Raw genomic sequence first — 26,415 nt, 5'->3', positions numbered from 1 at the left:
AAAGGAATGATACCACTGAATGTTCCCCACGCTTGCTTGACCTAAATCCAATAGAACACCTCTGGGACATCACATTTCAGGCCAACCAACGCCGCCATGTTGCACCTCAGTCTGTACAGGAGCTCAGTGATGCCCTGGTCCAAATCTGGGAGGAAATATCCCAGGACAACATCCGTCCTGTCATTAAGAGCATGCCCCCTACTGGGGTTGTCTCTGCAACAAGTGGTTGAGGAGCCACATCGGAGGGAGGCCATTTTGGATTTGGTATTCACAAATGGGGATTCGGTATATGATGTCATTGTAGGCGAAACCTTGGGATCTAGTGATCACCAGTCAGTGTGGTTTAATATAAGAACTGTGAAAGAGTCACACCACACAAAAACAAAAGTTTTAGATTTTAGAAAAACAGGCTTTTCAAAAATGAAATTAGTCATAAATGAGTCCTTATCAGACTGGAACGGATTACATGGAGTCCAGGAGAAATGGGACTACTTAAAATGTGCATTATTGAAGGCAACAGAAAATTGCATTAGACTTGTCAGTAAAAGCAAAAAAAGGAAGAGACCACTGTGGTACTCAGCAGAAGTGGCCCAAATCATTAAAAATAAAAAGCTAGCATTTTGTAATTATAAAAAAACCCAGAGCAATGAAGATAAGGAAATCTACAAGATTAGGCAGAAAGAGGCCAAGCAAGTTATAAGAACTTCTAAAGCGCAGGCAGAAGAAACTAGCTCAGTCTATGAAAAAGGGGGATAAGACCTTCTTCAGATATATAAATGAAAAAAGGAAATTAAAACAAGGAATAACTAAATTAAAAACAAAGAACGGAAGGTATGTAGAAGAGAATAAAGGGCTAGCCGACTGCCTTAATGAATACTTCTGTTCAGTTTTTACAGAAGAAAAAGAAGGAGAAGGACCTCCACTTGAAAAAATGACTAATGAATCGTTTGATGCATGTGTCTTTACAGAGGAAGACGTTCTAAGATTGCTGTCTAAAGTGAAGACAAATAAGTCACAGGGTCCTGATGAGATACACCCAAAATTATTAAAAGAGCTTAGTGGTGAGCTGGCAAAACCATTAACAGATTTATTTAACCAATCATTAGTAACAGGAGTCGTCCCGGAAGATTGGAAATTGGCAAATGTCGTGCCCATTCACAAGAAAGGTAGTAGGGAGGAATCGAGCAACTATAGACCAGTGAGTCTGACATCAATAGTAGGCAAATTAATGGAAACCCTATTAAAGGATAGGATTGTGGAACATCTTAAATCCCATGGATTGCAAGATGAAAAACAACATGGGTTTACTTCAGGGAGATCATGTCAAACAAATCTTATAGATTTTTTTGACTGGGTGACTAAAATAATAGACGGTGGAGGTGCAGTAGACATTGCATATCTAGATTTTAGTAAGGCTTTTGACACTGTCCCACATAGAAGACTTATCAATAAACTGCAGTCATTGAGCATGGACTCCCATATTGTTGAGTGGATTAGGCAGTGGCTGAGTGACAGACAACAGAGGGTTGTAGTCAATGGAGAACATTCAGAACAAGGTCATGTTACCAGTGGGGTACCTCAGGGATCTGTACTGGGACCAATTTTGTTTATTATCTTCATAAGTGATATTGCAAAAGGCCTCGATGGTAAGGTTTGTCTTTTTGCTGATGACACAAAGATATGTAACAGGGTTGATGTTCCTGGAGGGAAACGCCAAATGGAAAAGGATTTAGGAAAACTAGAAGAATGGTCAGAACTCTGGCAACTGAAATTTAATGTGGATAAGTGCAAGATAATGCACCTGGGGCGTAAAAACCCAAGGGCAGAATATAGAATATTTGACACAGTCCTGACCTCAGTATCTGGGGAAAGGGATTTAGGAGTAATTATTTCAGAAGACTTAAAGGTGGGAAGACAATGTAATAGAGCAGCACGAAATGCCAGCAGAATGCTTGGATGTATAGGGAGAGGTATAAGCAGTAGAAAGAGAGAAGTGCTTATGCCACTGTACAGAACACTGGTGAGACCTCACTTGGAGTATTGTGCGCAGTACTGGAGGTCATATCTCCAGAAGGATATAGATACTCTAGAGAGAGTTCAGAGAAGAGCTACTAAACTAGTACATGGATTGCAGGAAAAAACTTATCAGGAAAGGTTAAAGGACCTTAACATGTAAAGCTTGGAAGAAAGAAGAGACAGAGGGAATATGATAGAAACTTTTAAATACATAAAGGGAATAAACTCGGTAAAGGAGGAGAGCATATTTAAAAGAAGAAAAACTACCACAAGAGGACACAGTTTTAAATTAGAGGGGCAAAGGTTTAAAAGTAATATGAGGAAGTATTACTTTACTGAGAGAGTAGTGGATGCATGGAATAACCTTCCTGCGGAAGTGGTAGCTGCAAATACAGTGAAGGAGTTTAAGCATGCATGGGATAGGCATAAGGCTATCCTTCATATAAGATAGGGCCAGGGACTATTCATAGGATTCAGATATATTGAGCAGACTAGATGGGCCAAATGGTTCTTATCTGCCGACACATTCTACGTTTCTATGTCAGGCATGCATGCAAGCACGTGGGGGCCATACAAACTACTGAGTACCATTTTGAGTTGCTGCAATGAAATTTCAGCAAATTGGACTAGCCTGCTGCTTCAGTTTTTCACTTTGATTTTTAGAGTGTCTTTAAATTCAGCCCTCTGTAGGTTGATAATTTTTATTTCCATTAAATTATGTGTCATCCTTTCATTCCTTACGCATTACCCAGTCCATATCAGTATAGATATCCAGCATGATATTTTTTCCCCATTGAGATCGGATGTGTTTTCAAAGTGTTCCTTTAATTTTTTTGAGCAGCGTAGTTAGCCATTTTCTAGATACCCAAATAAAGTTGTAGTTTTTTATGGTTTTTAAAATAAACTCCCCCTTTTTATAGAACTTTCAAAATCCATTTTACATTGCTTGGTTTAAAGCTGATTTCCACCCATTTTTGTGTTTATTAAAAGTCAGCAGCTACAAAAAGTGTAGCTGCTGACTTTTAATAAACACACACTTACCTATCCCATGATCCAGTGATGCAGCTGCCCGAAGCCTCGCTCCTCTCCCTCTCCTCTCATTACTAGTGTTGGCAATCGGCTGTGACAGCTTGCGGCTTCACAGCCGGGTGTGCACTGGGCATGTGCGAGTCGCACTGCGCCACATGAATGGTCGGGCAATGTTCTGGGACCTGTGATATGTCCCAGGGGATTGCAGGAAAGGAGGGGGAGAGGAGAACTTTTGCTCGAGTCGCCTAGGCAGCCCAAGCGGAAGTGGGAGCGGGTACCTGTCAAAACTAGGTACCTGCTCCCCCCCCCCCAAAAAAAAGAAAATGAAATGCCAAATGTGGCATGTCAGGGGGTCAGAAGTACTTAAAGTGGAACTTCCACTATTGGGTGGAACTCCTCTTTAACAAGTACAGTAAACCCCCCTCCATCACGGAGGTTACAATCCAGACCCACCCACGATAAGTGAAAATCCGCAAAATAGAAATACCCAATTTAAATATACCCTTGGCATGTTTTTATAACTTTTATGGTATTTTTAAAAGCATTTTAAGGTCTTTAACCACTTACCGCCCGCCCGCCGTCATATGACGGCGGGACGGTGCGGCTATTATCCTGGGCGGCCGTCATATGACGTCCGCCCATTCAAGCAGGGCAGGCGCGCGATCGCGGGCGCGCCGCCGTGCACTGCCGGTGTCGGCGTGTCCCCGGGACACAGCCGATCACCGGCAGGGGGGAAACAGCCAATAGGCATGGCTGTTTCCCACGTGATCGGCTGTGTTCCAATGACACAGCCGATCACAATGGAGGCGCCCGGGAGATGACCGTGCATTCGCGATCGGGAGCGCGCAGCGCGGTCATGTCGGTGGCACTGTGTTCCGTAGGAACACAGCTGTCACCGGCGGTAGTAAACAGTCACTGACAGTGACTGTTTACTATGTGATCGGCTGTGAATCCATTCACAGCCGATCACAAAATGTAAACAAAGAGCAGTAACTCAGTGTTACTAGCTCTTCTCCCCTCACACAGTTTCCAGTATGAGGGGAGAAGAGCTAGAAATAGTGAGTTACTGCTCTGTACCCCTGTAAAAAGTAAAAAGCACACAAATAAAGGTCCCCCCACACAGTCCTCAGCCCCCCCCCAATGTCACCTGTCACCCAACAGTCACCTCATCAGTGCCCAGAAATTGACACCCATAACGTTCACATGTGAGCGCAGCGATCGCAGGCAGAATAACCGCGATTCTGCCCGCGATCCAGAAATCATTGCAAATGGCGGGACGCCTGTGCGCTGCCCGTGATTTGCAATAGCACCCCAAACGCTGTGCGATGTTGCCGCCATTCCTGCCTGCCGAATCACGGTAACATCGCGCAAACATCGCATGACACCCAAAAAAGGTACAAGAGTTTCTTTGGGGCGTCATGCGTTGTTTGCGTGATGTTACCTCGATTCGGCAGGCGGAAATCGCTGCAACATCGCACAGCGTTTGGGGTGCTATTGCAAATCACGGGCAACGCACAGGCGTCCCGCAATTTGCAATGATTTCTGGATCACGGGCAGAATCGCAGTGATTCTGCCCATGATCGCTACGCTCACATGTGAATGTAGCCTAAAGTTCACCGGTCACCAGAGACTGCCATCAGTACCGCCGTGCACCGTCACCTGTCACCCATCAGTGACCATCGCCCATCACCTGTCACCCCATCAATCACCGTCACCTGTCACCCCATCAGTCATCGTCACCTGTCACCCCATCAGTCATCGTCACCTGTCACCCTATCAATCATCGTCACTTGACACCCCATCAGTGATCGTCACTTGTCACCCCATCAATCATCGTCACATGTCACCCTGTCAGTGATTGTCATCTGTCACCCCATCAATCATCGTCACTTGTCACCTCATCAATCATCGTCACCTGTCACCTCATCAATCATCATCACCTGTCACCCCATCAGTCATCGTCACCTGTCACCCCATCAGTCATCGTCACCTGTCACCCCATCAGTCATCGTCACCTGTTTGCCATATACATGCAATCACTTACTGACCGCCTAACGACTATATGCGTCGGCCAGTAAAAGCTAAATACTGGGGTTATGGCAGCAGATAGCCCCCATAACCCCGGTATTTTTTGAAACGGCGGGCGGTCGGCTTTCAGATAAGGGTGGTCCCAGTGGCGGATTCACCGCGGAATTACCCTTACGGTGCAGGGGAAGAGGTGCCCCCCCCCCCTCCTGCCGCGTCCCAGACGTTTTCCCAGCTTACCGGACCCGCCGGCAGCGGGGGAAAACTATCCGGTCCCGGATCCTCAGAGACAGGAAGTCGAGTGAGGGCAAGATGGCCCTCACTCAACTCTATGGTCTTGGAGGACTGGAGCTACGTCAAAAGACGTTGCCTAGCAACCGGTTTAAAGGGCCGCTTTTTTTTTTTGCTTTTTTTTTTTTCCTCTTTCAACAATTTTTTTTTTTTTTTTGCTTTTTTAGTGTAGTTGTGAGGTGTGAGGTCTTTTTGACCCCAGATCTCACAATAAAGAGGACCTGTCATGCCTATTTCTATTACAAGGGATGTTTACATTCCTTGTAATAGGAATAAAAATGATCAAAACATTTTTTTTTTTTTAAACTGTGTAAAAATAAAAAAATAATAAATAAAATAAATAGGAAAAAAAGAAAAAAAAAAAAATTAAAGCGCCCTGTCCCCGTTAGCTCGCGCGCAGAAGCAAACGCATACGCAAGTCCCGCCCACATATGTAAACGGTGTTCAAACCATACATGTGAGGTATCGCCGCGATCGTTAGAGCGAGAGCAATAATTTGAGCCCAAGACCTCCTCTGTAACTCTAAGCTAGTAACCTGCAGAAATTTTTAAAATGTTGCCTATGGGGATTTTTAAGTACCAATGTTTGGCGCCATTCTGTGAGCATGCGCAATTTTGAAGCATGACATGTTGGGTATCTAATTACTCGGCGTAACATTATCTTTCACATTATGGAAAAAAATTGTGCTAAATTTACTGTTTTCTTATGTTTTAGTTCAAAAAAGTGAATTTTTAAAAAAAAAAAACGCATTTGGAAGACTGCTGCGCAAATATGGTGTGATAAAAAATATTGCAACGATCTCCATTTTATTCTCTAGGGTCTCTGCTAAAAAAAAATATATAATGTTTGGGGGTTCCAAGTAGTTTTCTAGCAAAAAAAAATGATTTTAGCTTGTAAACACCAAGTGTCAAAAATAGGCCCAGTCTTAAAGTGGATAAATGGACAACTTTGTGTAAAGCGCTACTTGGATGTTAGGCCTATGTATGTGGCCAGGCTGTGAAAAAGTGTTACACATGTGGTATCGCCATACTCAGGAGGAATAGCAGAATGTATTTTGGGGTGCAATTTTTGCTATGTACATGCTATGTGTTAGAAATATTGCATAAATGGACAGCTTTGTGTAAAAAAAAATGTGTTTTCATTTTCTTTCCACATTTTCCAAAAACTTGTGGAAAAAAATGACATATTCAAAAGACTCATTATGCCTCAAAAATTATACGTTGGGCTGTTTGCTTTCTAAAATGGGGTCATTTTATGGGGGTTTCCATTGTCCTGGTGCTCCAGGGCCTTCAAAAGTGCGATAGGTTGTCAGGAAATTATATGTGTAATTTGTGCTCCTAGAATGCCGGACGGGGCTACTTGAATGTTAGGCCTCTGTATGTGGCCAGGCTGTGAAAAAGTCTCACACATGTGGTATCGCCATACTCAGGAGGAGTAGTAGAATGTGTTTTGGGGTGTAGTTGCAAGTATACATGTGCTGTGTGAGAGAAATAACCTGTTAATACGGCAATTTGTAAAAAAATAAAAAAAATAAATAAAAATCTTCATTTTGCAAAGCATTGTGGGAAAAAATTACAACTTCAAAAAACTCACCATGCCCCTTATTAAATACCTTGGAATGTCTACTTTCCAAAAAGGGGTCATTTGGGGGGTATTTGTACTTTCCTGACTTTTTAGTGTCTCAAGAAATGAGATAGGCCTTCAGTACATCAGGTGTGATCAAGTGTGATCAATTTTCAATGATTCGCACCATAGCTTGTGGACTCTATAACTTTCACAAAGACCAAATAATATACACTTACTTGGGTTATTTTTACCAAAGATAAGTAGCAGTATAAATTTTGGCCAAAATTTGTGAAGAAAAATTACTAATTTGCAAAATTTTATGACAGAAACAAAGAAAAATGCGTTTTTTCACAATATTTTCAGTCTTTTTTTATTTATAGCACAAAAAATAAAAAACACAGTATTGATCAAATACCATCAAAAGAAAGCTCTATTTGTGTGAAAAAAAGGACACAATTTTTGTATGGGTACAGTGTTGCATGACTGAGTAATTCTCAGTCAAAATGTGAGAGCGCTGAAAGCTGAAAATCGGTCTGGGCAGGAAGGGGGTGAAAGTGCACTGTAGGCAAGTGGTTAAACACACTTTTAAAACAATAGAAACACATTTAAACACATAAAATATATTGAGAGAGAGAGCAAGGGCAATGGAAAACACAAAAATATTTAATTAATAATGAATTAATTATTATAATAATATTAATAGGTCTTACAGAAAAAAAACGTGAAATACCGGGACAGTGAAAACTGAATCGCGATATAACGGGGATTTACTGTATATATAAAACAGAAACCAGTGACATTGACTTTATTACACAGACACAGGCTTAACAGATTAGTTGTTGTATACTGGATAGTGTAGGTTTGATATAATGTACATGAAGCATGGCAGGTGTGGTCTATCTCAAAGTATTAAGTATAGTAGGGTAGCAGGGACAAAGGCAATGTACTCACCAACCAGTACATAACACAAGCTGTAACATTAGACAGCTTTCTTAATATAACCTCCTAGAACTTTAAAAAGCATTTTAGCACATGTTGCAAAATATAGGCCTAAGATTGTTCTAGCATAACTAAGAAATTGCTTTATCTCATTATTAGTGCATCATTTTAGAAAATAAAAGCGCTTCCATAAAAGGCAACTGATGTAAACGTTTTTTTTTTTCATTTTACATAAAAGATTATCGTGGCTACATTTGAACCAACATGTAGATTAAAACATTTATGTAACTTATTTATTTCTAATTGTGTCCACCTAGGTATGCCAGATAGGGGAACCCTAGAAAAGAGGAAAGCCGGCCATGTCATTTGACAAATATGTTTGCTACTATGGAAAATCTGAAATACGCAGGATTGTGGTGGACATTTATTGGACAGCACAGTGTTTACACCACACTGTGGGGTTGACTTGCTGAAATTGGGGAGTGCAAAATCTGGTACATAACAATCTGTGCATAGAAACTAGTGTTGTACCAATACCAATACCGGTATCAGTGCCGATACCAAGCATTTTTGCAAATGCTCTGATACCTAAAACCAATACTTTGCATTGTGTTTTGAGCCTATACAAAATGAATGGACTGAATTCACACTGCAAATGGGATTTTAACAGGAATGCAGTGCGATTCTTATCCAAATCGCATGCAAAGTCCTGCTCTGCTCCTGTGTGACCCCAGGCTTGTCATAGTGACTTCAGCCTAGGTTCACACAGGAGCGGTGTGGGAAACCGCGTGTGATTCAGGCAGGAATCGCACCGCATTTCTGTTCAAATCACATGTGATTCTTTGCAGTGCGATTTGAGCTCATTCATTTTGTATGGGCTCAAATTGCACCGCTTGGTATCGGGGAGTACTTGAGCACAAGTATCGGGACTCACTCAGGTATCGGTGCATCCCTAAGAGAAACCAATCAGCTTCCAGGTTTTTATTTTGTCTAAACTTAAAGCATTTGTTACTCTAAAATAAAGAAAACAGATCCTGTTCCCTTAAGTCTCTGTTCACACTACGTCGCTCCGACTTAGGGGGCGACCTGTGAAGTCGCGTGCAGCACTTCATAAAATGAATGTCTATGCAAGTCGCCTCCAGGTCGCCCCAAAGTAGTACAGGACCCTTTTTCTAAGTCGGAGCGACTTGTGTCGCTCCTATTAGAACGGCTCCTGTACTACACAATGGGAGCGTGACGGACCGCGACTTGTCAGGCTAACAAGTCGCCTGACAAGTCGGATCAATGTGAATGCGGTCTAAAACATGTTATACAGCACAGTGCTTGTGATGTGTCATTTGGCTCTCTGTAACATCTAAACAACCTGGCTGATCCTGCCAGTTTCTACCCTCCCCCCCCCCCCCATAAACTGACCACGGTGTATCCTGGCTTCTGAGCCCTGACATCGTGGTCAGTGTACGTGCCTCCGTCACCTGCAGCTCTGCACTGTCCTCCTTTGTCTTCCTCTACCCTCCCTGCCTGTCTGCTCGTGTCAGCACCTGCCCCTCCAGTCCTGCTGCTCTCATATTATAAAATAATCCCATCCACTCTGTAATATAACACTAAGTGCTCCTGTGCCTGTCTTACAGAAAAAAATATGCTTATCTGTACCTATATAACAGCGGCTCCCGGCGATCAGGTGAGCGCTTGGCTCTCTCTCCCCTCCTCCCCGGCTGACGTCAGTGGCAGTGCTCGGCCCTACCCACTGGAGCTGTCACTTGGACAGAAGAGAGAACAGAGAAGTCAGCTGAGCACCGGGAGGCACTCTGACCTGGGTATAGATCAGCATATTTTTTCTATAAGACAGGCACAGGAGCACTTCAGAGTGGATTTGATAATTTTATAGTAGTGGCTTAACAACCATTTTAATTGAACGAGCTGAAGTTAGAAGCTGATTGGCTACCATGCACAGCTGCACCAGATTTTTCACTCTCTAGTTTTAGTAAATTAACCGTAGTGCCAGCCTTTTAAAAGCTCATTGTAAAATGTAGACCATGGCGTGTAGCTGGTGCAGTATGCTGCAAAGAAAACACCATGATTTGAGGAGAGACTTGGTGACTTTCACAGGTCACATGACCAGGATGCTCCTAGCTTTTTTTTTTCCGTGTTTATTCATTTAAATAATAAAAATAACAAAAAGGAGATAAAACCTCAGGAATTAATTTAAATAATAAAAATAACCCAAAAAATCAGAATACCCTCAAGACACATGCTGGTGACTTTAACAAACCTTTCTATTGATTTTGTTGTGGCTTTGGATCTGCCGGGCCTGTTTCCATCAATATTTCCTTCAGTTTCCAAATGTCCTCTCATATTGTAAGACTTTGGTGCTAACACTTGTCTAAGAGTCAGTTCACACTGAGGCGACACGACTCCTTACTACTTCGGGGGCGACTTGTGCATTACCATGCACCACGACTTCGGAGTGACTTGCAGGGACTTCACATAATGGAAGTCTATGCAAGTCGCTCCGAGGTCGCCCCGAAGTAGTACAGGACCCTTTTTCTAAGTCGGAGCGACTTGTGTCGCTCCTGACAAGTCGCCTGAAAAGTTGCGCTAGTGTGAACCGAATCTAAACCTTCCTTAAAGTGATTGTAAACTTTCACTTTGTAAAACAACCCATTCAGTTTAAGTGCCAGTTCACATTTGTGCGATGCGGGAACACTGCGATTATACAGCGTGTTCCTGCATCGCATCCGCACCCCTGGCAGTTCACACTGCCATATGCGATACGCTGGGGGTGTCAATTAGAAGTTAACAACACCCCCAGATCAGTTCGCATATCGCAGTGCGATCTGAAAGTTCGCACAGAATCGGATCACACAAGTGTGAACCACCATGCGATCCGATTCTGCTGCGGACCAAAAAAAGGGTCCTGTGCGTGTTTTAGTGCGATTGTGGTGGGAATTCAGCCATACTAACTCTATGGCTGAATTTGCACCGCACAGAGATTGCATGTCATTTTAGGAGCAGTGCGCTCCGAATTACACAAATGTGAACCGGCACTAAAATAGAAATGAAAGGCAAAACATTTTTGCATAGATATAAAGAAAAACATTACAAATACCTTTTTTCCCTATTTTTATAAGTGATCACAGATCCTCTGTTCTCATTTGCGTAAGAGCTGGGGGGAGGAGAAGCAGCAGCAGCAGCACACCGAGCTTCCCACTTAATGACTGTGCAGTGGGAGCATGTCAGGACAAGTCTGATCATTGGAGGAGAGCACACTGAATTTCCAGCATAGCTAGAGAACTGACCATGGCGTGCTCTCCTGCTTAGTGTGGTCATTTTTTAATAGGAAAGCAGAGGGACTGGCAGGAACAGCAGGGATTTTACACAACGGAAGCAATACAAAGAGAACAGGAGACTTTGTCATACAAGTATATGGCACAGCAGGCACATATTAGAAAAATAAAGTGTTGGGGTAACAAACACTTTAAAGAGACCCCACCACAAGGTTACACTTCTGAAGATTAGGCCTTTATTCAATATTGTAAAATAGTAAATAGTTATGCACTTTTTTTTTTTATTTGCTCCTTTAGGAAATACTTAGGAGCACTTTTGGTAATAATCAATGTAATCAAAGTAATCAAAATGCTTTATGTGGGGTTCCTATTAACAGTAAAATGCTCCTGTTAGCAGAGGGAGAAAACTCAAACAAAATATTGAGGGCATATAAAATTCCTATTGTTACTTTTTTTTTTTTTTTAAAGAAGAGCTTCATTAAAAAGCTTGCACCATTTGGAATATGAACACTTTTTTTTTAGGAATATGTAATGAACAATATAGCATTTAAAGTGCAGGGGGTTGGCAAAGTAGATTGGTTGGAAGTATGTAACACACAGAGTGCAGGGGTCGGTAATATATAATGCACATTGTGCAGGGGTCAGGGGGCATAACACACAGAGAACAGGGGCTCTTCGACAGCTGACTGTGGTGAGCATAAATCGGTATTAAACCCAAAACAAAACATTTAATATATTGCAGCATCCTTAGATGCGGTGGAGTAGGAGTTTGTTGATTTTTTTTTTTAAGGATTTTTTTTTTGCTGGTGATCTGGCCAGTAGCACACCTCCTGTATTAGACTCGGTTCACACCTATGCAGTTTGCTTTTAATCTGTTTCTGCAGTGCTTTTTGCGATTTTACGCACGTGTTTTTGATGCATTTTTCACACATTTTTGATGCGTTTTGCATTTTTTATACTTTTTTGCTCAGTTTGTTGTTGGGTAGATTAAAAAAAATGGAAATTGTTGCAAAAGTGCACTACATGCTTTTCTGCAGCTTCTCCATGAAATTATTTTGAACCAAAAACGCGCCGTTTTGCTATTAAAAAGTCCCTGACTCTTTCCAAAAATGAAGCGGCTGAAAAAAAGCATAGATGTGAACATACAATGGATATAAAAAGTCTACACACCACTGTTAAAATTTCAGGTTTCTGTGACATAAAAAAATGAGACCAAGATAAATAATTTCAGAACTTTTTCCACCTGTAGGCTACGTTCACATGTAGGCGTTTTAGGGCGTTTTTCAGCTTTAAGGATCAGCTCAAAAACGCCCAACAAGACAAATCCTATTCATTTCAATGGCCCCCTGTTCACATCTGAGCGTTCCGATGCCTTGAGGAAAACGCCCGACGCTCCAAAAAGTACATGAGCTTCTTTTTTGGCTGATTACAGGCGTTTTTGTTAGACGTCAATGTCTTCCTCCAAACACCTGCAAAAAACGCCTATAAAAACGCATGTAAAACACCTGTAAAATGCCTATAAAAAACGCCTGGAAAACACCTGAAAAACGCCTATAAAAAAAGCAACGCCTAGATGTGAACGTAGCCTTAATGTGACCTCGAAACTGTACAACTCAATTGAAAAATGAACTGAAATCTTTTAGAGGGGGGGGAGTAAAAATTAAAAAAAAAACTAAAATAATGTGGTTCCATAAATGTGCACACCCTCTTATAACTGGGGATGTAGCTGTGTTCAGAATGAGGCAATCACATTCAAACTTATGTTAAATAGGAGTCAGTACACGCACCTGCTATCATTTAAAGTGCCTCTGATTAACCCCAACTAATATTCAGCTGTTCTAGTAGGTCTTTCCTGACATTTTCTTAGTCACATCCTACACCAAAAGCCATGGACCGCAGAGAGCTTCCATAGCATCAGAGGGATCTCATTGTTAAAAAGTATCAGTCAGGAGAAGGGTACAAAAGAATTTCCTAGGCATTAGATATACCATGAAACACAGTGAAGACAGTCATTATCAAGTGGAGAAAATATGGCACAACAGTGACATTACCAAGAACTGGACGTCAACTGAAAATTGATGAAAAGATGAGAAGAAAACTGGTCAGGGAGGCTGCCAAGAGGCCTAGAGCAACATTAAAGGAGCTGCAGGAATCTCTGGAAAGTACTGGCTGTGTGGTTCACGTGACAACAATCTCCCGTATTCTTCATATGTCTGGGCTATGGGGTAGAGTGACAAGACCGAAGCCTTTTCATTGAAAGAAAAACATCCAAGCCCGGCTAAATTTTGCAAAAACACATCTGAAGTCTCCCAAAAGCATGTGGGAAAATGTGTTATGGTCTGATGAAACCAAGGTTGAACTTTTTGCCCATAATTCCAAAAGATATGTTTAGCGCAAAAACAACACTACACATCACCAAAAGAACACCATACCCACCAGTGAAGCATGGTGGTGGCAGCATCATGCTTTGGGGCTGTTTTTCTTCAGCTGGAACAGGGGCCTTAGTCAAGGTACAGGGAATTATGAACAGTTCCAAATACCAGTCAAAATTGGTACAAAAGCTTTAGGCTTCTGCTTGAAAGCTGAACATGAAGAGGAACTTCCTCTTTCAGGATAACAATGACCCAAAGCATACATCCAAATCAACAAAAGAATGGCTTCACCAGAAGAAGATTAAAGTTTTAGAATGACCCATCCAGAGCCCAGACCTGAATTTGAATGAAAATCTGTGGGGTGATCTGAAGAGGGCTGTGCACAGGAGATGCCCTCACAATCTGACAGATTTGGAGTGTTTTTGCAAAGAAGAATGGGCAAATATTGCCAAGCAAAGATGTGCCAGGCTGACAGACTCAAACCCAAAAAGACGGAATGCTGTAATAAAATCAAAAGGTGCTTCAACAAAGTATTAGTTTAAGGGTGTGCACACTTATGCAACCATATTATTATTTTTTTTATATAACAAGCATGGTTTACTGCATATACAGACTGATTTTACTTTTGTGGATTTAAAGTATTAAAACTGTTATTGTTATTACTGTTAATTAAAATTGTTATTTTTCTTGGTATTCGTCTCCTATCACAATCGGGGGGGGGGGGGGGCAGCATTTGCAGCTGGAGCCATTTAAGCTCTGCTACATTTTCATATGCTAACAGGGAGCATGCTGGCAGGAGGGGATGGCAGAGGGATAACTCAAATGCTTGCTTTATAAACCAGTTTAAAAAAATGTTGTTAGATAAATAATTAATGTTTATCAGATTTGTGTATTTGCTTTATATAGCTTAGAGTGTACTGATTAGCTCTTTGGATCTGTGTTTTATTGTGTTGCTTTTTCCTAGGACCACTTTAATCTGAACAGCCCAGCAGGAATGAATTGTTTGGTGGATGGAACCATTCCAGCAAGTTCTGGTTTATCAAGCTCAAGTGCTTTGGTGTGTTGCGCAGGGCTTGCTACTCTTGTTGCAAATGGGAAGACTCTGTCAAAGGTAATTGATTCATCTAATGTATTTGGTTTGGGGGACTAAAAGAAATAACTTGTGTAGTATTAGGTCATGTGAACTAAAAGGGACAAACAAACTACTGTTAGTACTTCTAAAATGTACTAATTGTCTTCTTAAAGGTAATGCGTTAAAATAACTTAACTCCCTTAAGAGACTTATGAGAGATAGATATGTCCTACTTCGGATATCTGTTTAGGACATGCCACTCAAGCCCTGTTTGCCTCTCAGAGAAATACTCTTCGAAACTCATTAGAAACTCATTAGAAATTATGCTACTTCTGCCTACCCACACAAAACTTGGTTCCCAGTCATTCATGCAGAAGTAAGACTCTAACTTCAAAAAGATAGGGATCAATGCGAGAGAGATATTGCAGCTCTTGATGAGCAAGACTGGAAAGAATTTTCCATTTCCTACTACTTTACAGTAATTTCATTTAAAGGTAGGCTTATTCAGCTTAGGAACTTTTACAGTCTATTTTACACCATCCAGACTGTTTAAAATGGGTAAACATGCCTTTTTGTCATAAATGTCAGGGAGTTGATGCTGACCTGCTGTATATGGGACCTTTCACATGGCGACATTAGTTCAGTTACATTTTTTTGCTAGGTTTACACTAGCTTGGCTTTCTTTGGGTATTAGGGTTTAATTATAAAAAATTGGTGCAAATAAAAATATTTACAGAAAAATGGGTTACAAGGAAATAGAGACACAATTCAGCAATTTAGAAGAATAGATAAAGAATTAGAAATGAAATACTTGCATTCAAAAGTCCTGGTATTATCTTAGTTTCAGAAGCTGAACATGTGTGATCGGTCCTTCCTTGAGCGATGTTACGGCTTGATGTTAAAATTGAGAACTGAGAGCTCCATCAGCTCCTATCTTTTTCTCTGACCCACAGGGGTGTCACCAGAAGTACTTGACCAATAAACACTGGGGCCATGGGCGGCCCCGGAGGCTCATAAACTGCTAAGGGACCTCCCAGTTAGACAGATTTCTAACAGAAGTCATATCTCGAAATATGTAATAGTTACATTCTTGAAACTGATATTTTATTGTCCGACATTAAATTTATTATCCACAGACACTAAAAACGGGTTATCTCGGAATAACCTCTGACCTGTAAGGCATCTGATCGCTAGCTTGTCTTCCATAGGATCGAATGTGATCATGTATGATCTAAATTCGATCTGTATTTTATTTGCCATTCAAATATATATTTTCTAGAGACATATCTTGTTTGTGTGTAAAGTTAGGAATATTGTGGGTAACTGTGTCCAAATAACAGAGCTCTTGAATGCTTTGTTATACGACCTATTAGCCATATGGCTTTGCTCAGATTACAACATAGCTCTGAGCAGGAAGAGACATTTCGGCTAGGATGTCTGTCTGTCTTTGCTCAGATAAGGGTTTTACAACCTGGCCTGCCATTTGCCAGGCGTCCTGTGCTGACATAACAGCTCTGTTTGAAGCCTTGCATACTAATGCAAAAGGGACCCAGGGGGTAATTAGTTTGAGGAGAGAGAGGGGGGGGGAGGAAAATAGCTCTGCGTACACATCTGCTGGCTACAGCTTTAAACGAAATGGTCGCCTGTGTCACTGGACAACATGGATGCCCGTGATGACAAAATGGGGTCCCAGCGCACGACACCATTACACGGCTCACCCTCACAAACCCATTGGTTTTCAATGTAGGTTGTGTTACCCAGGCACAATAAAGTTGGTGAAGTCCATTACAAAGTACTTTTGAGGATATATAAGAAAAATTAGTAATAGTAGTCTCAAGCTGATTGGCTGCTCAGCTTTAACAGCTATTCAGTGGGGATTTTAAGCAGGAGCCATTAAGGTATATGGGGGAAAGCATAGAGGTTTTCAAATTTCTCTTGAAAAGTAGAAGTTAGCCATGACTATGAGGTTGGCTATGCAGGCATGATACTTCTTTCAGAATTCTCCTTAGCCTAACATGAATGCTTGCCAGTATCTGCCACCAAGGTTGGCAGATACTGTTAACATGGATCTCAACTTGGTTTAACAGTAGGAATCATTCCAGAAGTACCTATCAGTGTAATGCATGCATAAATTATGACAATGTGACCCAGCCAAAATCACAGAAGGGTTTAAAATCTGGCCTACAGCAGTTAGGTGCAATGGTTCAAAGTTTGATCACAGGCTAAAAGTAAGTAAAAGTAAGCATGTGTATGTAAAGCTGCCCATAGTGGGATCAAAATTCATCCAGTTCAGCAGGGACTGGACAAATTTTGATTCATGTATAGGCACCGTGGTTGTACAGAAGTCATCTACCAATCAGCATAGAAGGCTATAGCTCCTTGGACATTTTCCCTTTTTTGACAATGTTTAGCTGAAAGTGAAAAACCTCTTTAGGAATGTATTATTGAGTCCTCAAGTCAGTTGAATGCTGGGACTTGTTAAGAACAGGACACTACATCTGTTCCTGAAAAGGAGCCTGGATGGTCATTTAGTGATGATGTAGCCAAAATGAAAAATACTACCTCGTATCATGGAATAATAGAAGTAAAAAAAAAAGGTGAAAAAAAAAAAAAAACAGTCAAAATGTATTATTTAACCATATGTGCTAAATAAACACAAAGTCAAACATTTAAGTGAAATTAGAAACTTCGCTGCTATCTACATGAATTAGGCTTAAAATACCACATTCATAATTTTGATATAAAGCATAAATATACTTGATATAAAACCAATAATAACAAACAGTTCAGTAAAATGTCCCAGTATACCGATATTCTCAGTGTAAAGTGCTTGTGCTCTTATGGACAAAAAATTTGCTCTACGCAAAGTGCTTCTGGAGTCCCCACATGGACTGACACTTAACACAGGATATTGACCTAATATTTCTAGGTTCTGCACTTTTTGGGGTAACCCCTTATATATTTTCTTTGCCGTTCACACTTCACCCATGTATTGCTCCTTCGTTTGGGAAAGAAGATACCAGGGAAGAGATCTCATAGCCTAAAACAGTTCAACTTATTTAGAGTATAAAATACAAAGTAATCTACTCACTTGTGACAATGCTTATATAAATCGGCTTTAGGTGTATACAGCTTGTATAGGGTGAAGATGGCAACCACCACCCCGATCCCGGAAGCAGTGTATGTTCCACTGACCAGATATGATGTCACCAGAAGTGACTTAACAAAAGCAGTGGTGCACAGCGCAAAATAGGTGTACTAAATAAGGTGCAAAAAATGTGCAATGTTGCAAAATTTGTATCAACTTAACTGTTGCATCTCCACCCTAGAGTAAAATCTCTCTAAAGTGCCACAATAGTGCACATCAAAAACAGATTATAGTGCAAATTACCTGCAAAAATACATAATTATATGTGCATAAACCAATCAATATAAAAATATATATAAATATGCAAGTATATAAAGAAGTCCCAGAAAAGTTCAATTCTCTAAGCAAGTAGCCAGTGAAAGTGCAATGTGCTTAGGTGCTCCTTATTATGCAGATCAGTGCCAATCCATGCCAAAATAAATTGCAATATCGTGAGGATCCACTCCCTATTGATACTTCCACTTACCAGACTGCCAGGACCCCCTAGCAATACTGCATGTGGATCAAACACGCTTAGTCCAGTGTGGAATGGGATCTTTTCCTTTTTCCTTGGGACTGGTTAGCTTCCAATATTCAGTCTCCCCCAGATGGACCAATATTATATGGGACCGTAGAGAAGGAAGACTCATATAGTGTAATCCCGTTTTAATAATTTATTTAGTAAAACAAGAATAACACTCACATTTTTTCCATAATAAAAAAAAGCCTTGCAATGGACACAATCTCATGTGGCTGGAAAGACTTCCTGGTTGTCAGTGCTCGCTCGGGCTGCGCTGGTCCCGGCTTGCGTTCCACCGTGACCGGAAGTGACGTATACTCTGGCGTAAACTGGAAATTGCGTTGACGCGTTTCGCCCTCCAGGACGTTTGTACAGACGTATTTCCAGGTTACGGAGAGGCAGGTATCTTATATACCTCCTCCAACAATTATCGTGGTTTGTACTTCCTGTTCCTGTTGGGTGTACCCGGCCTCATCTACACCCAACAGGAAACCGCGCATTGCCTTTCTTAAACAATGGAATGGGAGCATGAGACACATAAAAAACATACATATTTCCAAAAACTTTAAAATATTTATATGCTTCAAAAGGGAAGTCTAAATGTAATATTTGAGGTCATAATCTAAATATAATTTTAGTCAAAGTATAATTTAAATTTTAATCCCTGGGGTTTTAAATAGGTGCGTAGGCTATCTGACGGATACCCATCCCCACCCACTTGGGGGAGCATCTTACCACCCTATTTAACCCCACATGGTTGTATTACAAATATAATGAAGAAATATCAAAAACAGTCTGAATCTCAAGTGTGGTCATTATAGCTTATATAATATCCCACAGGCAATTATATAGACATAATAAAAAAATGTGCAAATTACTATAAGTATCTATTCACTAATACATTATGGGAATTATATTGTGAATAAATGAAAATTGTAAAATATTATAAAATGGAAAATGTACGTTATATTAGAATGAACAAAGTAAAAGGAAAATAGCATTATAAATTACCAATTGGATAAAAAACAATTATTGTCAAAATCAGCATTTAACCCCTTAGGATGCATAGTATTTAGAAGGTAAATCCACTTCCCTTCATTTTGGGATACCCCTCTAGTTAGGTTATCCCCTCTCAGCCGGATCAGCAGGAACCGGCCAAAATTTGGATCTGAATGTACCAAGTTGATTGATCGATCGATCAACTTGGGTACAACCAGCCTGCAAGATTTTCTTACCATTACCCCTATAGCCGCTAGCAATAATCACTGTCTTCTCCCGGCGGGGATGGCCAGAAGGAGACAATGGCTCGGCAGGAGGAATTTCCCTGTCAGCACTGTCTGTGTTTATGGGTGGTGCAACCCGTGGTTGCAGGAAAGAAGTTCGCTCTTTGTATGGCCTGCCTAAGATGGCAGCTTCCTTAGCTGTAAAGGATATTAAGGTTTAGTTCCGCTTTTAAGCTGAACTTCAGATATGATCTTAATTGCATAGTTACATTGGTCAAGCTTGGACCAATGTACACATTACATATCTCATAGCTGATGAACCTCTGTGGAAACTTAAAAATCACTGTAGCAGCCAGTGCTAGTACAGTGATTGCCGCAATCTTCCAGGTCCTGTGCTGTTTAGAGAACGTCTTGTATTCATAAGGAGTTCTGTGAATGGTGGCAGTTCCAAACTGACCCCCTGTGGTCAGTATGCAGTGAGGAAGCCACTTGGCACAGGACTTAGAAGATTGTACGCTTTCACAGCAATTCCTTAGCTATGAAATATGCATCCTTACAAGCTGGTCCAATGTAGCTAAGCATTTAGGATTATACCTAGAGTTCAACTTTAGATTAGGTAGACCATGGCTGAATCCATATTTATGTGGACAAAGGTATATCATTTATAATGCTGAATGAATAGGTGATGCTGGGTTCATTATAATATTGATTTTTAAAACAAAAGTGAAGTTGGTGGTGTATGGAGCCTCTCATTGAAAGTAAAATGTTATTAGGTGCGTGTCTATTATGCAAGTCACGCTAACATCATTTTAACATACAGATGGAACGTGGAAAAGCAGTCTTATGAAAAGAAATGTGAGGTGCGCAAACAAATGAAGGGAGCTATCAGCAGCAACCGAAACTCCAACCTGGGTGGAGTAAAATGTATAGAAAGTGGTGTATGGGTGCGCTTGATAAATAATCAGTGTAGGTATTCCAAAAAGAAAAACACTGCGTGAGAATAAATGTGTACCATTAAATAATAAAGCTTAAATTTGCACAACAAAAATGACAGTGGGTATGTCAAAAAACACTCTCTAAAGCATAAATGGGTGATAAATAAAAAGTCCCAATGAAGTCCATAAACAAGTGCAAAGAATCTTCTTAGTGATCAAGTGTGAATGAAAGCAGGATGTACAGACTCGTATCCCCCACAGCTTCACGTGTTATGGATAAGGTGATGGTACCCAGGTGAATGGAAGCAGGATGCACAGACTCGTATCCCCCACAGCACCACGTGTTATGGATAAGGTGATGGTACCCAGGTAAGGGTACCATCACTTTATCCATAACACGTGGTGCTGTGGGGGATACGAGTCTGTGCATCCTGCTTCCATTCACGCTTGATCACTAAGAAGATTCTTTGCACTTGTTTATGGACTTTATTGGGACTTTTTATTTATCACCCATTTATGCTTTAGAGAGTGTTTTTTTGACATACCCACTGTAATTTTTGTTGTGCCAATTTATGCTTTATTATTTAATGGTACACATTTATTCTCACGCAGTGTTTTTCTTTTTGGAATACCTACACTGATTATTTATCAAGCACACCCATACACCACTTTCTTAAGCAGTCTTATGCTTTCTATGAAAAGCTAATTTTATTTTCATGAAACACCTGCCTGGGTGACATAAGCATTTACCAGCGAGTGAGGAAATATGTCTAGTCCTGAAGGGGTTATAATGTTACTTTAGCCTAGTTTATTATGTCGATTATGTCACTTGATCTTTTTAAACATCTCTTTGGAATAAGGGTTTAGTAAATAGATACACTCCTTGTTCCCGTTTTGTGAGAGGGGTGGATCTATTTGCTTTATCGCTGTCTTTGACAACATGTAATAGTGCCCAACAGTCAGCACAAAGGAGTTTTATTTTAATGTTGTTGTGTCTCTAGATAATCCTTTAATTGTTTGGTTTCCTTTTGCTACAAGTGAGTATACCCTTTCAGGATCATGTTAGAATGCAGACATTCTGAGCTTCAAAGAACAAGAAGCTGACACACATATTTCCTGTAAATGTATATGTCAAAACATATGTAATTGCAGTTTTATTTTTTGCTTTTGATTTGTTACTAACTACTTAATTGCTGAAATGTTACAGTTCTGAGCTATATATATAGAACTATAAAAAGTAAGTTGTTTTAGTCTACTGAGACCTTTCACAACTGTGAAAATTGAGGGAATGTTAAAGCCCAAGCTTAGCTAAAATAAAAATCATAAAAATCCGCACAAGGAACATAATTTAAAGTTATTATGATGTGTCCCTTGTGCTTATTCTTCTTCTTCTAGGGGAAATCTTATTCTCTTCTACCACAGCCCCTTCACCTCCCGCCGATGTTTCAATAAAAATAACAAGCATGTTATACTTACCTGTTTTGTACAGTGGTTTTGCACAGAGCAGCCTGGATCCTCCACTCCTCGGGTCCCTGTTTGGCTCTCCAGGCCCCTCCCCTTCTGTTGAGCAGCTTGCAATGGGGGCATCTGAGCTAAATCACAGCTCCGTGTATCCATTTAGACATGGAGCTGCGGTTCGGTCTCGTCCCCCTCTCTTCTCATTGGTTAACTGACTTTGATTGACAGCTGCGGGAGCCAATGGCGCTGCTGCTGTGTCTTAGTCAATAAGGAGGGGAGTCCTGGATGGCTGAGACAGTCGTGGACATCGTTGGCTCGAGAGGGGGCTCAGGTAATCATTTGGGGGTTGGGGGCTAAAGGGGAGCTGCTGCATGCAGAAGATTTTTTATCTTAATGCATAGAATGCATTAAGATAAAAAAAAAACCTTCTGACTTTACAACCCCTTCAAATAACTAAAGGGCTGCCAGGAGCTTTCATCAAGAGATCTTGACTAAACCTGCCCTTTTTGCTGAAGACAAGCAGACCAAGGACATGGATTACTAGAACCATGCCCTGGGTCTGATGAGACCAAGATAAACTTATTTGATTCAGATGGTGGTAAGCGTGTGTGACGGCCACCAGGTGAGGAGTACAAAGACAAGTGTGTCTTACCTACAGTCAAGCATGGTGATGGGAATAGTTACATAGTTACATAGTTAGTGAGGTTGAAAAAATACATCAGTCCATCCAGTTCAACCTATGATGTGTGTGTGTTTGCTGTTAACCGTACATTGTATACCCCTGTATGTTGTGGTCTTTAAGGTGCCCATCTAATAGTTTTTTGAAACTATCGATGCTCCCTGCTGATACTGCTGCTTGTGGAAGAGAATTCCACATCCTTACCGCTCTTACAGTGAAGAACCCCTCACGTACTTTAAGGTTAAACCGCCTTTCCTCTAGTTTTAGTGAGTGGCCACGTGTCTTATTGTATTCCCTTTCTCTGAATAGTCATGGTCCGGGGCTGCATGAGTGCTGCCGGCACTGGGGAGCTAGAGTTTATTGAGGGACCCATGAATGGCAACATGTACTGTGACATACTGAAGCAGAGCATGATCCCCTCCCTTCATGGGTTGGGCCGCAGGGCAGTATTCTAACATAACGACCCCAAACACACCTCCAAGACAACCACTGCCTTGCTAAAGAAGCTGAGGGTAAAGGTGATGGACTGGCCCAGCATGTCTCCAGACCTAAACCCTGTTGAGTATCTGCGGGCATCCTCAAATGGAAGTTGGAGGAGCGCAAAGTTCTGATATCATCATGGAGGAGTAGAAGAGGACTCCCATGGCAACCTGTGAAGCTCTGGTAAACTCAATGCCCAACAGGGTTAAGGCAGTGCTGGAAAATAATGGTGGCCACACAAAATTTTGACACTTTGGGCCCAAATTGGACATTTTCACTTAGGGGGTATACTCACTTTTGTTGCCAGTGGTTTAGACATTAATGGCTGGATGTTGAGTTATTTTGAGGGGACAGCAAATTTACACTATTTATGTTATATAAGCTGTACACTCACTACTTTACATTGTAGCAAAGTGACATTTCTTCAGTGTTGTCACATGAAAAGATAGACTAAAATATTTACAAAAAATGTGAGGGGTGTACTCACTTTTGTGAGATACTGTATATGTGTATAAAAGGCTCTCCCACTATGAAAACCTAATATTTGTCAACCGTAACAAAAACTCATATATATATATATATATATATATATATATATATATATATATATATATATATATATATATATATACAGTATCTCAGAAAAGTGAGTGCACCCCTCACATTTTTGTAAATATTTTATTATATCTTTTCATGTGACAACACTAAAGAAATGACACTTTGCTACAATGTAAAGTAGTGTACAGCTGTGTAAATTTGCTGGCCCCTCAAAATAACTCAACACACAGCCATTAATGTCTAAACCGCTGGCAACAAAAGTGAGTACACCCCAAAGTGAAAATGTCCAAATCGGGCCTAAAGTGTCAATATTTTGTGTGGCCACCATTATTTTCCAGCACTGCCTTAACTCTCTTGGGCATGGAGTTCACCAAAGCTTCACAGGTTGCCACTGGAGTCCTCTTCCACTCCTCCATGACGTCATCACGGAGCTGGTGGATGTTAGAGACCTTGCACTCCTATAGCTTCCATTTGAGGATGCCCCACAGATGCTCAATAGGGTTTAGGTTTAGAGACATCCTTGGCCAGTCCATCACCTTCACCCTCAGCTTCTTTAGCAAGGCAGTGGTCTTCTTGGAGGTGTGTTTGTGGTCATTATCATGTTGGAATACTGCCCTGCGGCCTAGTCTCCGAAGGGAGGGGATCATGCTCTGCTTCAGTATGTCACAGTACATGTTGGCATTCGAGCTTCCCTCAATAAACTGTAGCTCTCCAGTGCCGGCAGTACTTATTCAGCCCCAGACCATGACACTTCCACCACCGTGCTTGACTGTAGGCAAGACACAGTTGTCTTTTTATTCCTCACCTGGTTGCCGCGACACACGCTTGACACCATCTGAAACACATACGTTTATCTTACTCTCATCAGACCACAGGACATGGTTTCAGTAATCCATGTCCTTAATCTGCTTGTATTCAGCAAACTTTTTGCAGGCTTTCTTGTGCATCATCTTTAGAAGAGGCTTCCTTCTGGGATGACAGCCATGCAGACCAATTTGATGCAGTGTGCGGCGTATGGTCTGAGCACTGACAGGCTGACCCCCCACCTCTTCAACCTCTTTAGCAATGCTGGCAGCACTCTGGATATGTCGCTGAGCATGTGCACTCAACTTCATTGGTTGATCATGGCGAGGCCTGTTCTGAGTGGAACTTTTCCTTTTTAAACCGCTGTATGGTCTTGGCTACCATGCTGCAGCTCCATTTCAGGGTGTTGGCAATCTTCTTATAGCCTAGACCATCTTTATGTAGAGCAACAGTTATTTTTTCAGGTCCTCAGAGACTTCTTTGCCATGAGGTGCCATGTTGAACTTCCAGTGACCAGTATGAGAGAGTGAGAGCGATAAAACAAAATTTAACAAACCTGCTCCCCATTCACACCTGAGACCGTGTAACACTAACAAAGTCACATGACATCGGGGAGGGGAAATAGCCAGTTGGGCCCAATTGGGACATTTTTACTTAGGGGTGTACTCACTTTTGTTGCCAGCTGTTTAGACATTAATGGCTGTGTGTTGAGTTATTTTGAGGGGACAGCACATTTACACTGTTATACAAGCTGTACACTCACTACTTTACATTGTAGCAAAGTGTAATTTCTTCAGTGTTGTCACATGAAAAGATATAATAAAATATTTACAAAAATGTGAGGGGTGTACTCACTTTTGTGAGGTACTGTGTTTTATATATATATATATATATATATATATATATATACACACACACACACACACATACACAAAAACAAAGTTCAAAAAACAGTAGAAGTCAAAATAAAAATCAATAAAAGTCCATTATATAGGTGAATATTATTGCAGTTGCATCATAATTAAAGTGCTGAAGTGCCAAATGCTGTAAACAAAATTGGTGCAGTCCATCTTCCCCTGATATGTGCCCTCTCACTCACCAGCTGCCATAGTCACCCATAACAGAAGTCATGTGAGCTTTGCAAAACATCTTAGATGCTGGGATTAGTAGTCCTCCAATGGAGCTCCTTCTTTGTGGATGCGGATTCCCTTCATGTATAGTATATAGCAGCCCTCAAATGTTCCACTCACCTGCTCCCATTTTACGAGTGGAAAATGATTGAGGACGAGTGTGGGGCTGCCTCGGGAGCCGTTCTCCCAGTGATCGCCCAGGGGAAGAGAGAGGAGAGGAAAGCCGGCCAGGTAATCAGAGCGAGGATCGCCCCGCTGTAACAGCTATTACTTGAATTGCCGGGCGCTCGCCATCACACACAGCACTGCCTCCTGGCCCGGGTTCTTTGATAGACAGAACACCGGTCAAATGCCTGGACATGTGATGTCTGGTCTATCATAGGTGCCGATCCAAGAGGCAGGACTGTGTGTGATGGCAAGTGCTTGGCAATTCAAATGAAAGCTGTTACAGCGGAGCGATCCCCACTCTGTGATTATCCGCCCGGCTTTCCCCTTCCTCTCCTCTCTCTTCCCCTGCACTGGTGAGGCTGCATTGATGGGCACAGGTGAGGCTGCATTGTAGGGTACAGGTGAGGTTGCATTGATGGGCACATGTGAGACTGCATTGAGAGGCACACCTTAGGCTGCATTAATGGGCACAGAGGAGGCTAAATTGATGGGCAATAATGGGCACAGGTGCGGTTGCATTGATGGGCACAGGTGAGGTTGCATTGATGGACACTGGTGAGGCTGCTTAATGGGCACAGGTGAGGCTGTAGTGATGGGCAAAGGGGAGGCTGCATTGATGGGCACAGATGAGTCTGCGTTGATGGGCACAGGTGAGGTTGCATTGATGTGCACAGGTGAGGCTGCATTGATGAGCACTGGTGAGGGGGCATTGTTGGGCACTGATGAGGCTGCATTCATG

At 41.4% G+C, this 26,415-nt stretch overlaps 1 protein-coding gene across 1 annotated transcript in view; it reads left to right on the top strand.

Moving 5' to 3' along the window:
* Nucleotides 1-26,415, top strand: part of GALK2 (galactokinase 2) — a 320,319-nt gene that overhangs the window by 91,635 nt on the left and 202,269 nt on the right. The window contains exon 5 of the mRNA XM_082254041.1: nt 14,487-14,633. Coding sequence (XP_082110167.1) covers nt 14,487-14,633 — 147 coding nt within the window. The remainder of the gene's footprint in view (nt 1-14,486; nt 14,634-26,415) is intronic.

This window comes from Pelophylax lessonae, assembly GCF_965119305.1.
Source record: "Pelophylax lessonae genome assembly, chromosome: 4".
NCBI lineage: Eukaryota > Metazoa > Chordata > Amphibia > Anura > Ranidae > Pelophylax > Pelophylax lessonae.
This window is presented reverse-complemented; position numbering and strand designations above follow the sequence as displayed.